The sequence below is a fragment of the Chlamydotis macqueenii genome, chromosome 3, assembly GCF_036417535.1.
Source record: "Chlamydotis macqueenii isolate bChlMac1 chromosome 3, bChlMac1.mat, whole genome shotgun sequence".
NCBI classification, from domain to species: Eukaryota; Metazoa; Chordata; class Aves; order Otidiformes; family Otididae; genus Chlamydotis; species Chlamydotis macqueenii.
The window spans coordinates 112433310-112449179 of record NC_141558.1 but is presented as its reverse complement, the minus strand read 5'-3'; the positions used below and the strand labels follow the sequence as shown (position 1 = coordinate 112449179).

At 40.1% G+C, this 15870-nt stretch overlaps 1 protein-coding gene across 1 annotated transcript; it reads left to right on the top strand.

Moving 5' to 3' along the window:
- The first annotated feature begins 6564 nt into the window (after window positions 1–6564).
- On the top strand, window positions 6565–15633 carry ETAA1 (ETAA1 activator of ATR kinase). The gene is made up of 6 exons (XM_086745533.1): window positions 6565–6841; window positions 7793–7930; window positions 8172–8248; window positions 9850–9968; window positions 10313–12447; window positions 14388–15633. The coding sequence occupies exons 1-6, from the start codon at window positions 6604–6606 to the stop codon at window positions 14501–14503; spliced, it is 2823 nt and encodes a 940-aa protein (XP_086601659.1). The 5' UTR covers window positions 6565–6603; the 3' UTR covers window positions 14504–15633.
- The last annotated feature ends 237 nt before the right edge of the window (window positions 15634–15870 follow it).

The following is a 15870-nucleotide window of genomic DNA, read 5'->3' as shown; positions in this document are numbered from 1 at the left end:
TGAAAATAAATGAAAAAATTAATAATCAAAAGGGTGTCTAATTCTTATCTGGGCACTTGTTTGCTCACTCCATGAATTACGACCATCAGGCCATGGCATATAAAGCTGGAAGGGACCCTGGGCCCAGAACTCAGTCCTGCTTGAGGAAGCTACCAGAACCAACCGTTACGGGGAAAGAAACAGTGCCATCAGAAAAAACTGAGGCATCAGAAACATAATTTTTCTCTTGCTTTACTCCTGAAACTAGGGCTCCACAACTTGGGGCGAAGCTACTGTGTCCACTTCAAGCTTGGTCTTGTCACTGAAACAACCAATAATGGCAGTTAGGTCACACAGGGCAATGGTGCTGTAATGCGGGCACCAGGTAATGGTCAGAGACTTCAAATCACTGTGCAGAGAGGACAAAACCGCTTTTAGGAGAGAATAACTTCCAATCACCCCCAACATTAAAACCAGCAGCAGTATGCGCTGCGTAACGACTCACACACACATGAACAAAGAGACTTCATTGTTACACATTTCCATGTAAACTGTGGCTTACAGTTAATGGGACACAGGCTCAAAGGATAATGTACAAAATTTACAAAATGAAACCCTCAAAAAAAGCACTTTAGTAACAGAAACTGTTTTTTCAACTGCAAGCTATGAACACTTGACAGAAAAATAGTCTGTCCAGAAATCGCTGAGTATGTTGGAGAAAAACAGAGAACGACTGCACTTGGAGAATTTCATACTAGTTTGATCACTGATTCTTCAGTAAGCTATTCAGGACCGCAGGCTAAACATTCTCCTGGAACAGATGTATCAATCAAAAGCTAAGCCTACTTTAAATAAATAAGCAGTGCCTATTTTCTTCTACAGAATGCTTGATCAAAAAGCTGTCTTCTCTGGCCATTCACTGCTTTGTGTTTTGTAGCTGACAAAATACTTCACTGATTTACACACTCTAGCATGTGAGAGTTTTAGCAAGTTGAGATCTCAAACACAGGTCAGTTTTCGTCACTGACGGAAGAAATAATCTACAGGATATACAGTAGATTAATATTTGTCAGGCTTTCCAAACAAGCCAGAAACCTATTCTTTCCTGTTCTTTAAAGAACCTTGTAACTTGTTTTCATATAAGGGATAAAAAAAAATTCCAGAAACTAAGAGAGCAGAACAGAAAAACCTATTTCTCACTCCTTGATAGCCTGCAGCTGTAATACAATAGAATCAACAGATTTTTAAAACAGGAAAACAAAAGAAAAGAAAATCTCGCTGCTGTAATTTCTATGAACAGTTTTTGATCCTGCCCTCATTCATATCTTCCCTTCATGTATAAACAGTAAGGTAGCAGAACGTGCACCTCAGCTGGGAGGATCACCCAAGATGCACGTCCTCCTTGGTACAGCAAACAACGACAGTATGGACACGAGTGAAAAATAGTGAAAAGCTCTGAAAGCTTCTTGGCAGCAGTGGCAGATGCAGCAAATAAGTGAGTGGATGGGGGATGGCTGCCTCAAGACTCCTCCTGGTCATTCTGCGGTGCAAGCCCATCCAGCGTGAGCCAGCACAACACAGAGATGCCCGGATTATTGTACCTGTGCTAGAAGAAGAAGCTGCTGAGCTGCCTCCGGGCAGCAGCGTGCTGAAGCTAACTGTCCCAGCTAAGATTTAAGGGAGAGGTTCTAGAAACAGCGGTCTACGCAGTCTTGCACAACCATGATTCATCTCCTCAATGCAATTAACTCTATGTACTGGAGAACAGCCGCGGAATTAAGCCTACATTATAATAAATACCTAACAGAAGACCCTCCTGGTGGCTATCTCCAGCTTTCTGCAAGGGGCCTGAGCCTTCAGGGGTCCCTACAGACCTCTGTGACTTGTAGCCTGTTCGCTGCCTGACTAATTCTTCTAAACGGCTCACCCATTTTGGCTGGCAATTTCCTCTAAATGCCCAGACACCAAGCAATGGAAAATTTCCTTTAAATGCCAGTTAATGAGCAATGGAAAATGTCATCACGATGAAGTTATGCAGGTACTTAAGTCCTCTGCTGGATCAGGCCTTTGTGAGCTGCATTATAGTCCCATATTTGATGAGATTTTCTGAGTGTGATAAATAAAATAAGAACCTGTATGATAAAAAAAAAGATATATGTAAAATATTTTTAAAGCTTCTGTGGTTCTCGGATGGCATGGTGGAGAGAAAGCGGGAAGGAGAATGCAAAAGCATAAACTAGGCTATGCTTGTGTAAATTACTCTGACATTTAATAACTCTCTACTAAAAAATTCTCAAGCAAGGCTACTTCAGATATTTTTAAGGTCATGTATCATTTACTGTCTAGGTCAATTTATGCATCAGCAAAAATTGCTGCAAACTCTTCTGGACAGCACTTTAAAAATAAAGGTATATGTAACTGTTTTGGCCATATTTTCCTCACCAGTTTCTGCTCTGCGAACATTTCACCTTGGAAAATTAAAGTAACATTCTGTATTAAGTCAAGTCAGTATGATATTTCAAGGCAAGCCAAGGACAAGCTTTATAACTGTGCTATCAAAATGCTATTAATAAAAGCAAAAATACACGCACGATGCCTGTGTTCCCCAACGGATGGAAAAAATTATTGTCCATTAAGTTAACATTTCAGATACCCTCTCAGTTTTTCCTAAGGTCCCAAAGAAGGCAACAAAACACGTACCTCTTGCACTTAACTTGTATAAACTATCTGCTATCATGTAGTGCTCTATTTTAGTAAACACCCCAAGGCTTCTTAAGAGAATATATGGATGACTAGGATTTCTGGGGGGAAAAAAGATGGAAAACTGTGGCTAGAATATTCTGGTTTCATAGTTAAGTTTTATACCGGTCTCTAAGTTTATTTTTGTTTGGGTCCACCAGGTTGTTACTTATAAATGCATCTTACATTAAACATCTAAATTCACTCTGCTGTTTATACAGTTCCCCTCACTGCCGTATCCAACAGCTCCGTGTTATCCCCAGGACAACCCATGCTGCAGTGAGTACTATTATCTCCTCCTGACAGGTGCGAAGCCAGACGTAGCAGGGTATGCCTACGTGGCACAAGGCAGCGCTGCAGAGAAACATCCAAGCCAGCTCTGAATGGGCAGAGCTGGCTAGAAAATACCAGGCACCTAAGTTACCTCACTGAATGCCCCTCTGCACATCCCTGTGCGTTGCTGAGCCACACTCTGCAGAAATACACGACGCTGAGGGCTGTCTGCGCCATGCAAGGAAGCATGGCCAGACACTCTTGTTCTCAGGACCACTGAAGTTTCCTGAGGACTTCTGCAGAACTGTAGACCGAATACAGCAGTGCTACAACCTTAACTATATTTTGCTTTCGTTAACATTTATTTTTCTGGTTTGCTTTCCTACACAACCAAAGAAATAGACAGGTTCTCACAGGTTTAGAAAGCCTGAAGAAGCAGAAGCAGAGAGACTGCGACCTGTTTACCCTATTTCCTTAGATACATAGCACAGGTGGCTCCTCAGCTACATACACTCTTTAGTTAACTCTTTCCCAGGAGAAAACATGTTTATGCTTAAAATACCATATAATTGTACTGAGTTGTAGATTTTGTACTCACACTATTTTTAAAAACAAATTATCCACAGAACATATGGTTTGGACAATTTGTCTTTTCACCTGGTCTCAGGTGATCAAAATGCACACACATATGTTTTCACTGGAGACAAAAAATAAATAAATTTTGAAATTAAAATGTAGTTTCAGAACAAAAAAAAAAAAACCAAGATAGGTCACTTTGAAAATGTCACAGAGCATTTAAAAATATTTTGGAACAAGGCAGTATTTGTGAAATTGATTTTATTATTTATAATAATGTCCATCCTCTCACAAATCTTGATATTTCCACTGAAATCACTATTATTGGTTTTCCCTTTCTTCCAGCCCTAACAAAAATGAAAGATGAACTATAACATAAAGTCACTTCTCTTTGTTAGCTGCATTGATGAGATATGTTAGATATTCTGAAAAACCTTGCTAATGATACATACTCTTTCCAAGATAAAAATGCTCACTTTAAAGCTCTGTGCTCAAAGGACTTTAAAAAGGAGTCTTTTTCACTCTTATTTTCAATGCTCTCATTACACCGAGAGGAAATTCTTAGGAAACTTCTCAGATCTTCCACATTTATTTCATTTAATTTCATTTTAGATCCTGGTCTCATAAAATATAGCAAAAAGTTCTCAAGCAGTTTATAGTACTATTAAAAACTAAACTAACTTTATTATTCATTCAATCTCCTCCATTATTTATCCCTCTTGATTTGAAAGTAGGACTCACAACTGCAGCACCAGGAGTTTGCTGCAAGTCCCTGAAACACAGCCTCACCACAATTAGCCGCTGATCCAGCTGCTCGTACTATGACAAGGGAACGCAAACTCCCTCCTTGAGGCTACAGCTCCACAGAGAAACCCTTCAACATCACAGACTTCTGCCACTACATTTCTTAACTTAATAAACAGCATCGACTCAGAGTTAAGTTCTTAAGCTGCAATGAGATACACACACTTTTACTTCTTAGGAAAGTGGGGGTTTTTCCATCATGAATCTCTTCAGCTTTTCTGTACGTTACGATTATTTTTATTTTTTGCCAACTTTTGGTAATGCAACTTTGCGTACACTTGAATTAATGTAACAAAATCTCTCATGCAGAACCAGATGCAGGTTAAATATCGGGTGTTTTTTTCAAAATGCTTTTATTTTATGAGTAAAACCTCGCCAATGTGTGAAAGACCTGTGGCAAATATTCACATTATATGAATGAGGTTAGTGAACAATGAGCTCAGAGAAAAGAAATCAAAGAGGGCACTGCAAAATTCATAGCACTCAGTGAATCTGACAGATGTGACTTAATTTTAATTATTGATGACAGTATTTCAGACTATGCTTGTTAACATGCAGAAGTATGAAAGCAGATCACTTTACAGTACCCAGCTGCTAAGAGGTCACTAGGAAGTAGTAGGAGACATCAAGATTTTAGTAACAATTTCTAGTAAGTGTGTTGACTTCAGTGTTTTGTTATGTCTACCAGTACTGTAAAAAGACAGTTTCTTCTCAGAATCCATTTTAACTGGAAACAATTACTTGTGTGTGCCTATGGCATAAAGAGTCCCAGTAAGCCATTTCTGTACCTGCGTGATGCATTACAGCTTTTAATACTTTTTTAGTACTGCAAAACATCATGCATGCCTTCACACTTTGTACTTACGCACAGGTCTACTCATGTCAGTATGATCACAAGGCAGCAGCCATGTTCAGATCTCTATGATGGATTTTGGAGCCTAATTCTTGACCCATTATCTTGTCTCTGATTTATATTTGACAAGTATGAGATAAACAAATTGATTATTCAAATGTCACAACTTTCCATGATTAACTGTGATACTTTAACTATGTATATAACACAGTTTTTCTGTTTAATACATTGTACTTAATTTTTTGCTCATTAAAAAGTCTTCTACTGGCTTTAATTACACTCATGAGAAAGGAGAAATGAAAAAACACATTGTTTTTCTGAGACCTCAGGTGGAAAGAGGTTTCACAGCTCAGGGAATCGCTCTTTGGTGACTTTAAAACTTCTCATACTCCCGATCCTAGACTGAAATGCCCTGCTTACATCTTATAAATGAAGTGTGATCCCAAAGTACTCCAAATTGATTAAATGAAAAAGCCGGCAGGCAATCAATATATAAGTAGTTTCCTTTTGGATCTATAAACGTACTTCACTCCTTGACCCTACACAGTTGATAGCTATGTTTATCCATTTATGTTTAGTGGCTCGGGGAGGAAATATCCACCTTATGATGTAATACCTACATATGTTTGCATTTATATTGTTTTAAATAATGAAGTAATATCACAGTCCCTCAGGAACTTGATGTTAGTTTCTTACCTACCAAATTTGGCTTCTGTAAGTCTCTCTTTGCCAGCCCCAATTCCCATGCCGAGCTGAAACGGTTTATTCCTATCTGGGTTTGTTTTCTTTTTAAGGACACTCACCGCACACCCCTCCTCTGGGCCCCGAGGGCCTCAGCAGAGACCTGGACTGCCACAGGGCCGGCAGGTCGGCAGCAGCCAGCGCGGGATAGGAGCCACAGGCAAATCGAGGGTGCGAGGCCATCTCGGAGACAAAGCCACCTCAGAGAGGAGGCCACTGCGGAGGAACACGAGGCCGCCGCAGGACAGGCCGACGGCCAGGCCCTGCCTGAGGGGACATCCAGCCTCTCTGGCCGTGGCGGAGTTTGCTTTTCTTTCACTGAACTGCGGGACTAAAGGTTTTGAACGCGCAGAAGGCTGAACCCGCCACCACAGGCCCAGGCCCGGCGAGGCGCGAGAGGGAGGGAAGCCGCCTCACGCCATGAGGGGGCGGAGCCAGGAGCGCGCGGCGCGAGCGGCCCGAGCCGCCAGCCCCCGGCAGTTCCCTGCCGCGTCCGCCATCCCGCCCCCGCCGCGCGGGGCCAATGGCTGCTCGAGGCGGCGCGGCGACAGCCAATCGGCGGTGGCGCGGCGAGCTCCCCGGGAAAATGGCGGCGCCGGTGCTTGCGGGGTGGATACGGCGCCGCCGCAGCGCGCGTTATGCCCGGTAGCCGGAGGAAGGGGCTCTGCCTCAGGCCCGCCGCCCTGAGGAGGCGGAGCGGCGGCGGAGAGGAGCAGCAGCTCACCCGGCGGCGGCCGGCGGAGGCCCCCGCGGAGGAGGAGGACGAAGACGAGGCGGCGGCGGAAGGCGGCGCGGGCCGAGGCCTGCCCGCGGGGGAGGCGCCGTGCGCGCCCCGGCCGTCGCCGTCGCGGGAGGCGGCGGTGCGCGGCGCTGCAGGTACGGCGGGAGCGGCCTCTGAGGACCCCGCGCCGGCGGGGGCCCGGCCAGGCCCGGCCCTTCCCGCCAGCCCCGCAGTCGCGGGGGACGCGCGGCCTGCCCGTGAGAAGGGGGCCGGTGCGGGGTGACCCCCCCCTGCTCTGTCCCATCCGTGCGCGTTGGGAAGGGGCTCCTCCTGTCAAGGAGTGATGTAGAGCAACTCCCGCGGCAGAGATTTAGAACTGACTGCAGACGCTAACCCACTCGAGGAGAGCATAAAGCCTGGCCATGCTAAGCGCTTAAGTGCAAACAGCTCCTAAGATGCTTCTCACGTAGTAGTTGCATCTTTTGAAACTATTTCTGTGGGCCTCCACATCTGCAATGTCATTTCTAAAGGGCAGAGGTGACTAGTTGAGCGTCACATAGTGTGTTCAGTTCACTCACTGGTCTGAGGCAGCTACAAGCTGGTTTGGGGTAGCCGTGTTCCTGAAAACGCCCAGTGGAGGAAGTACAGAAAAAGGTAGGTTCTGACCCAGAACAGTTTGGAGGCCCATTAAAGTTGTGACCCAAATCAGAGTCTGCGTGAAAGACACAGAACAAGCAAGAATACAAAATATTCTCCCATATCGGTATACATAGTTTTTCTCTTAACATAAGCTGAAGCCAATAATCCCTCAGGTAGGAGGACTGACAGTTCTCATCCTTGCCATCAGATGCCGAGCATATAGCTGTCAGTATCATGTAATGCTCCGTTATCTCTGTGGTGATGTAACTGACAAAGATAAGAGTCATCTTCTGCATTAAACATACAGTTATAAACAACATTCCTGTTGTAAGTAAAGGAATGCTGATGAGTGTGAACTTGATTTTTATTCTTAAAGTTCCTAAGGCATCGTCTTTGTGCCTTGTCCTGTTGTATGTTCTCAGTTACTTTGTTGTTTTTCAATAAGGATCATCTTTCTGTTTACACAGAGCCATGCTTACAGAAAACACCAAAGAGGTCGTTGAGTAGGAAATCCCGAATACCTACTTTCAGTTCTCCTGTTAATGACACCGAGATACAGCAAGAAATCTTTTGGGATCCTCATTCACCAATTGCACACAGACTAGGTAATATTAACAAAATCCAGGGCACCTATTTGAGGCGTGCAGTGTGAGTGTACTAAAAGTTATTAAATTTCTTTATTGCGGTTAGGTTGTTTGGTTTTATTTGTATTAAAAACCCATACATTCTTCAATATAGTGCTGAATCAAGCTCTGATTGTAGCACTTTGATTATTTGAGATACGTTGCACTTTATAAATTGAATTGTTTTGCAGTTTTTAAGAAGGTTTTCTGTTTGTTTTCATAGGCAATGGAAAGTCCAAACAGTCTGCCAGTAGATGCGCAGTAGAAATTTCAGAAATTGTTAATCGTATTGCTCCTCAGGTAACTGTTACTTCTAAAACAATGCTCTGCATATGCACTAATCAAACAGAACAGTGCTGCAGCCTTAGTGAAGGCTCAGTTTTGGTTACAGTAGTCTCATGGTAAGAATTGGGTGTGTAGAAAACTAGTAACATGTTCATAAAACTGGACTGAATTATAAGTATAGCATTAGACTGGTTGCTCTTATGAGTCACAGACGCTGTAAAAAAAGATGTGTTAAGAAAGTGGACTTGCTGCAGCTCCATTTCAGAAAGTTTTACTTTCAGAATACAAGTTATTGCCCCTGAGCTTAGGAATGCTGTTCTGTTTATTTATCCTTAAGCACTCATCTGTTAAAAGGTAAGAGTTTCTTCGCATACTGGATTTACTTGACAGCTGTTTTTAAGCATTTTGAATGGTCTTGAATGACTGCTGAAGTACAAGAACAAGACTTGGATGAGAGAGACACTCCACAATAATATAAACATAGTAACATTTTGTCATTATTCTAAATAATTTGCCTTTTTACTCTAAGACCTGTGCTCTTGGTATGTCCCTCTTGCTATGAACTTGAAGTCCACAGCCTGGAGAGTTAATAAAAGGATGTTGGCTTATTGCTTGCTTTTTATTAAGTACAAAGAGTGAACGTGTCATTCCTGAAACAGTTCTACAGTATTTAGCTTGCAAAATATGCCTGGTTATTTGACAGGGCCATTTAAAATGACTATTTGGCATATTTGTGAGAAATTATACTTAAGAATTGGAAAATCATTGATAAGGGATGCCACTTCTTTCCTTTTAAATGATTACAGCCCTGTCATAAATGTTTACATTAATATCAGGATTTGCAACTATCTGTAGCTTGTGTTCTTTTTTTTTTTTTTAAAAAAAAAAAAAAAAAATTAAATTTACAAAGAAAAAGAAAACCTCCCCAAAACTACCCTGGTAGTTAGTAAAGTTCCAATTACTTTTGCGGGCTCACATGCAGTAATTTCCCACACCCCGTGGCTCTGGCCCTCTGCGGACAATTTACCACTGCAATATTGCATCTCTTAGATTTCAGAATTCCAATCCAAGCCTGAACTTTGATGGTCTGAAACAACTTCATGTAGCTTCTAAACTTCACTTATTTCTGTTTAAAGGCTTCTTGTATAATTGAGTTGTACTGGAAGAAGTCAGAATTTTTTCTTGGAAGCATGTAGAATATGATTTCTTTCAAATTCTCTGATGTGTTAATGCTGCTTTAAGTGGATAAAGACAGTGCATCTCAACTAGCTCCTCAGTAGTACGCTAAAGTAAACTAGATCACAGCTTGTAACATGAATATTGCAGATTATGTGTAAACCTGAGTTAAATACAGTATTAGATTTGAGCACCAACGTAAGATTCAGTTATTTTAATTGAAGTTCCTGTTTTAAATCGATACCATTAAAGTGATACAACTATCGGTAGACGATATTGCAGTGATCTCACTTAGCTTGGACTGCTTTAGCTCGTCTGTGGCTTTCAACAGATCTGATCCAGTTTAATTGGTTTAGCAATTTTAACTAATGCAAGGTGTGTGTCTAGTCCAATCTTTATCTGAAATCAAATTGCTAAGCATTATAAATGTAATCATTCAGGATGAAAAAGCAGCCTGTAATGAAGGCTCCCTTTTAGAGACGTGGATTGGTGAGGATGCTATTCCCTGTACGCCTGGAGTAGTAAAAGTGCGACCTAGGACAAAGTTAAGTTGTACAAGGTAAGTTACAGTTTTGTCTTTCCCATCACAGCTGGGCTTTCATGAAAAAGGGTACGTGGTGTTCCTTTATGTATAGTGAACCATGTAACTGTACATTAGCATACAGAATGGTTTTAACTGTGGGCTTGTTATCTCTTCTTAATGGAGTATTTCTTGGGAATTATCAAAAAGATTGCATGCTGACTGCACACTGAAAGCGGTGGGATTCAGTCATATTCTCTGTAGTTGTTAAACTAGAGAATGAACAGCTCATATGGTAGTGTTATTGAGCTTCGCTAAACTTTCTCAGTAGGTCTGACTTGCTTTTCTGTTTTTTTTTTTTTATTATTATTTTTTTAATCTAGAGATCTTAAAATAAAAAATCCTGAAGAGGAGCTCATGAAATTGGCTAAGGAATTTGATAAAAATCTTGTAGAGCTAGATGCTGTTCAGGAACAAGAGAAGCTTGGTCATGACTTCATCCAGACCTCCTCAGAGTTTTTAAATAAATCTAAAGATGAAGTAAATACGAAGAACCTGAAATTGCTCCTTGATGAAGTTTCTGAAACAGATACTGCTCTGTCCCTGAAACCAGTTGGACAGAGCACTGGCATTCCTGCTGCAGAGCCCTGTCAATCAAGCAGTCTAAAGTCAATAGATCTTGAGGCTGAAATAGCCCTTCGTGCGCTTTTTGACTGCTCTACTCAGAAGTGTAGCGGACAGTTGAGCCAAGGACTATCAGGTATTTCTTTAAATAACAGTTTCCATGAAAGTAAAAGCACCTTGGAGGAGGAACACCTTCCTGAGCAAATTAAAGACATGCAACATGGTAATTCAGAGGCATATAAAAAAGATACTCCATGTGCACTAGGAAGCACAAACCAGGCTTCTCCAAAACCTGATACTCACATGTTGACAAAAAAAAATCCTTTGAAGACACAATTGGTGGCCTCCAGTAAGCTTCCTGCAGTAGTTAATGATGACTTTGATGACTGGGATACAGATTTTTTGGCAGATGACTCTTTTGCGATGCAAATAACCCAAAATCCTGAATTGATAAGTACTGAAGAAGCACCACCAGTTCCTACAAATCCATCTGTGCATGGTTTCAGTGATGCTAGCGGAACAAAGGAAAGAAGTAGTTGCAATTCAGTAACTTGTTTGGGGAGCGTCCACAAATCTAACAGTTTGCAGTCTTCACCTCTGAAACATTCCAGTAAAAACACACAAAATGTTGTAAAATCTCTTTCTTTACAAAAGCCAAATAAGACAGAAAACTCGAAGACAGAGACCATAGTCTTTCATGGCAAATGTGACGTTAAGCCAGACAAAACAAATCCTATTTGGAAAAGTGCCCAAAACAGTGATTTGAACTATATTCCTGCTTCAGTGCAATCTGAAGTGAAGAACAGAAATGAAACTGTTCAGCCTAAAAGTGACTCTCTTCCTCTTTTTCCTTCAAGACCTAATCCTCATAGACAATGGACTGAAAAACCCGGGAATAACACACGCAATATTTTCTGTCAGTCATCCAGTGTTTCTACCAATACGAAACCTAATGATCTAACTAAAGTGGTTAACCAAGCTAATAAAAGTCACTTAAATCAAACTGAAATGCCAAAGAAATGTCCTCTGTCATTTGATGACTGGAATGAACCGAAATTCTCTGATGAGATATTAGATATGTTTTGTGAATCTGATAGTCTTTGGGATACAAACTGTGAGGATGATGAATTGTTGTATCAGGTGTGTGATGATATAGAGAAGCAGACTCAGAGCCAAGATGTTAAACAAGGAAATGAAAGAGCTAAAACTATACAAGAAGCCAGTGTTAATTCCAGATCAAATGCTGATAACAGCTTCCCAGCATCTAAACAAGGACTACCTGATCTCTTGGCACAAAAAACAAATGCAAAACAAGATGGTTTCTCACTAAACAATTCCTGTAGGAATTCATCAAAGGTTACACGTGGGCTGGCCACAACAGGTCACATAGTGAACTGTAAAAACATGTCAAGTCCTCTAACTGTGATCTCGGGCACTTCTGTGGAGTGTAAATACACACTGTCTAAAAACTGTCATCAAGCTGCTTCTGAAGGTACTACAAAGACTGTTTCAGGAAAATGGCACAGGTCAAATTCTGTGCCGGCAGGAGAGACTGGTTCTGAAGTAAGACCTGTTAATGCAGTAAACATTTTTAATAGCAAAACGTTAGACAGCCCAGATCTTTTGTATAATACGGGAAAGATGCCAAGTAACAGTTCTGATAACAAAACATCACTTATGCCTTCAAAGTTTAAGTTCCGAAAGACTAACAATTCTCAGGGTGCTCTTCGTGTAGGGTCTGAAAATCCAGGGAGTCATTCTGGCGTTGGGATTACTCTGCAGGGTTTGGAAGGAAGCAAGAATCAGGTGAATGTGACTTCAGACAGCAAGTTTGACCATAAGAAACCACCTTTCAAGAGGCACCTTTCAGAGTCTTTTGCACTGCATACATCAGGTATTTGTCTTTACTGTATCACCATTAGACAGTTTTTGTTAGTTTTCTTACTGCAATCAGAACGTCAAAGGAAAAATTTATACTGTATTGCAGCTTACAATAGGCTTCAATATTCATCCATTCAGTTTAGGTGTTAGTAAATCTTCTAATGAGAATTTAGAGGTTATTTTCTCCAAAATAAAATTGTCCCGGTGCATGTCTTGAATTCCTGTAGCTAAAGACTTCTGTTTCCCATTTTCATTCCACTTCTCTGAATACATCACTTTCTCTCCATAGACACTCAGAATCACTAGGATCAAGTACAGGCCAATGGCAGCACTCAGCATACCACACTCTTAAATTGTTACTTAAAAATACTATTTTGATACATAGTACATGTTATAGTGTGAATCTGTTCTTTAATTTACAGTTCATTTTGAAAAACATAAAAAATGACTTATCTCAGCCATGATTCCAGTTAATGGTGGGGCAGGGAAAGAAGGCAGCAGGTGATACGGAATGCCGATTTCTTTTTATTATTGCTCACCTGGAAATTAATTGGAACCTCGAATCATTTGATGCTTCTGAAACTCTGGCCTATATTGTTGTTTGCTCTGTGTCTAAAATTGCCAGTGAAATATTCTTGTGTTATCAGTCTAAACACTAACATTTGCTTTGATCTAGAGAGGAGCTCAGGCACTTTTCCACTGTCAGGTGATGGTCTCTAATACTCCATGCGCTGGTGTTACTTGCTAGGTAGAACCAGGCAAGTGCCAGTCAGTCTTGTTTTTACTTGATCTCATGGCTTGGTGAAGTTTTAACCAATATCAATTTTGATAAAATGTGCTTTTAAGAGTGTTACTATATCAGCCTCGATTTTCAGGAAGCACTGTTACAAAAGCAACAAAAAATTAATTCCTGTAAACTATCAGCCAGCATTATTTGAAGAATCAGTATTTTATCCATGTTTCTTCCCCAGCAAAGAGGCAGATAAGCGGAAAGTACCAATTTCAGATGTTAAGGCAGAAAGGAGGGGAGAGGTAACTAGTCATTCTGTGGAATGTTCTGGAGAGTAAAGGAATGAAAAAGAATAGCATAGATTTTCTTTACAGATAAACACCTGTCCTCATATTACGTTTTTGGTAAATGGGCATTGCTGTAACAAAAAGATGGATGTTAAGTGTTCCTTTCAAAAACTGATACATAATTTTTCATAGACACCTTTTTTTTTCTTTTTTTTTTTAAAGAAGCAAATAGACCCTTTGTTTTATTTATCCAGTTTGAAAGACTACTTATAAACAATACATTAATTGGAAATTGGTGTATAAAAACAGTAAAATTCTTGACATGTTCAGAGTGATGGAAGCGTTCCTGTTGGTTCCAGTGAGGTTAGGATTTTATTGTATGGGAATTTATAGTTCTGTAACACAACATATAAAATATTACGCTTAGCTATCATGTTCTTGTCTCCTTTGCCGATTTTTATTGCTACTTTTGACCTTTTTCCAACCTTTCTGGTTTTATTTGTGTGACACCTGTACTATACCTGACCCCTGTGTCTATACCATCTCCATGCCCATATCTCTGCCTAACTCACTAAATTGTGGAGCCCTTTTCACTCTGATAGCCTTAATTTTCTTAACCCATTGCCATCTCCTATGTTGACTCTTGATGTCACAAGGTTCACTTGAAGGGCAGCCAAGTAAAATTTCCTTGAAGCAAATGTCTGCATCCCAGTATTTTCATTGGGAAGTAGTAATCAGTAGCACTACAAAGGTCATGCATCTTATCCCCCTTCCTGCCTTGGGGACAGGATAGATGAGCCACTTTTAACTTGGGTGCCTGGTTTGTCAGAATGGTGTGCTCTTGCTGTAGATCTTCAAACATTGAAAACAGGTAAGTTAAAATAAATATTGAACAAGCTTGAAGGCTCCTAATAAATTTTTTTTTTTTATTTACAGTGTCTGCGGTGGAACAAAAAAATAGAAAATGTTCTCAAGAAGAGATTGAAAGAAAAAAACAAGAAGCTCTTGCACGAAGAAAATCTAGAATGCAGGCATTCTTAAAAGATGCTTGAATTTGAAGTTTATTTTGTCTATGGAGTAAGTTTTTGGGAGGGGAATATTGTAATGCTGGAAGACACTTTTTAAACTCTGTTCGCAGCTACTGATGCCAAGCCTTGTCTATTTCTCAATTTAAAAAAACCTTGACCTGAGCTATAAATAATACTCTGGTGGTATTTAGACTTAATTAAAAACTACTAGCTCAAAATGTGTAATCCCAAATCTTCAGCACAATGAAGACTGTATTGAGTTCATTACTGTTATATGTTGAAATTGTATAGTCTGACAATCATGAGAGCACAAAAGCATTTGTACGTGCACTAAGTAGATGTCAAAGTATTTTAATCTATAAGAAGACTCTCAAGTACACAGCCTAAGAAATACTAATGTTTGCTCTCAGGTAGAAGAAGGTTTTTAAGTTTTGGTTTAAAGAAAGTACAATCTAGAAAACATCCAACATCAGAAAAATAATGGAAATTAACAGGATCTGGAAAGCATGTTCGGTTTGTCTCCATTACCTTAGATAAGAATTGTACGTAGTGAAGGAAAAACTTAATATAAGGTGAAAAAGCATCCTGGAAAGGACATTTTATCTTTTTTTTTTTTTTTTTTTTTTTAATTCCTTTCATGAAGAGTTGGAAATACTTTGGTTAATAAAATTGGACCACCTTTTTCTAAACATGCATTACTGAGCTAATTAGAAAAGGTAGCCTATGTCATTTTACCAAACTACGAGCAATGTAAAATACACCAAGTGAAATCTCAAGAACTATGAATCCGTTTAGCCTTATGGGTTGTACGTATTTTTCAAACTGAAGGCTGTTAAAACATAAAAATGCAATGTCATGTCAGCTTAACAGGGGCTGATAGAATTTTTGATGTGATAGATGGGTGCAGAGCTCAAACTGCAAAAACTGCCTGTGGGTAAGCTGCAAGATATTTTTCAGCTGAGAAATGCTTATTTGTAAACATGTGACACTATGAAAAGTGACTGTAATTTTTCTTTGTAAATAAATAACTTGGAAATGTTACCAAAGGTTAGAGGAAGCTTTTGGTTTCTGTAGTATGTGCCATTTTTGTAACTCCTAAAAATGTAAGTACTGTATATTTGTAAATCATCATTAAACTTTTTTACATTTTTCTAGTCTGTTCTGGAAAATACTATGCTACAGAAACTGGTAAAAGGGAGTGAAATGGGAATTCTGTATGGACTTTACCTGAACTTTCTCTCTTGGTAATATACCCAGTTATTCCATGCCTCAATTTTCTATTTATAGTGGTGACAAAGTGCTTCCTTTGATCCAGTAAACTAGAAATCCTTGGTGGAGGAACTGGTTCTACGCACCAGTGGAGTCCTGAAATACTTAACTATACTTGTTTT

Excerpts from the sequence above, each read along its gene's own strand:
- ETAA1 (XM_086745533.1), top strand. The coding sequence starts at position 6,604 with ATGCCCGGTAGCCGGAGGAAGGGGCTCTGCCTCAGGCCCGCCGCCCTG. Across the intron at positions 6,842-7,792 it reads GGCGGTGCGCGGCGCTGCAG|AGCCATGCTTACAGAAAACA; the intron begins GTACGGCGGGAG and ends CTGTTTACACAG. Across the intron at positions 9,969-10,312 it reads ACAAAGTTAAGTTGTACAAG|AGATCTTAAAATAAAAAATC; the intron begins GTAAGTTACAGT and ends TTTTTAATCTAG.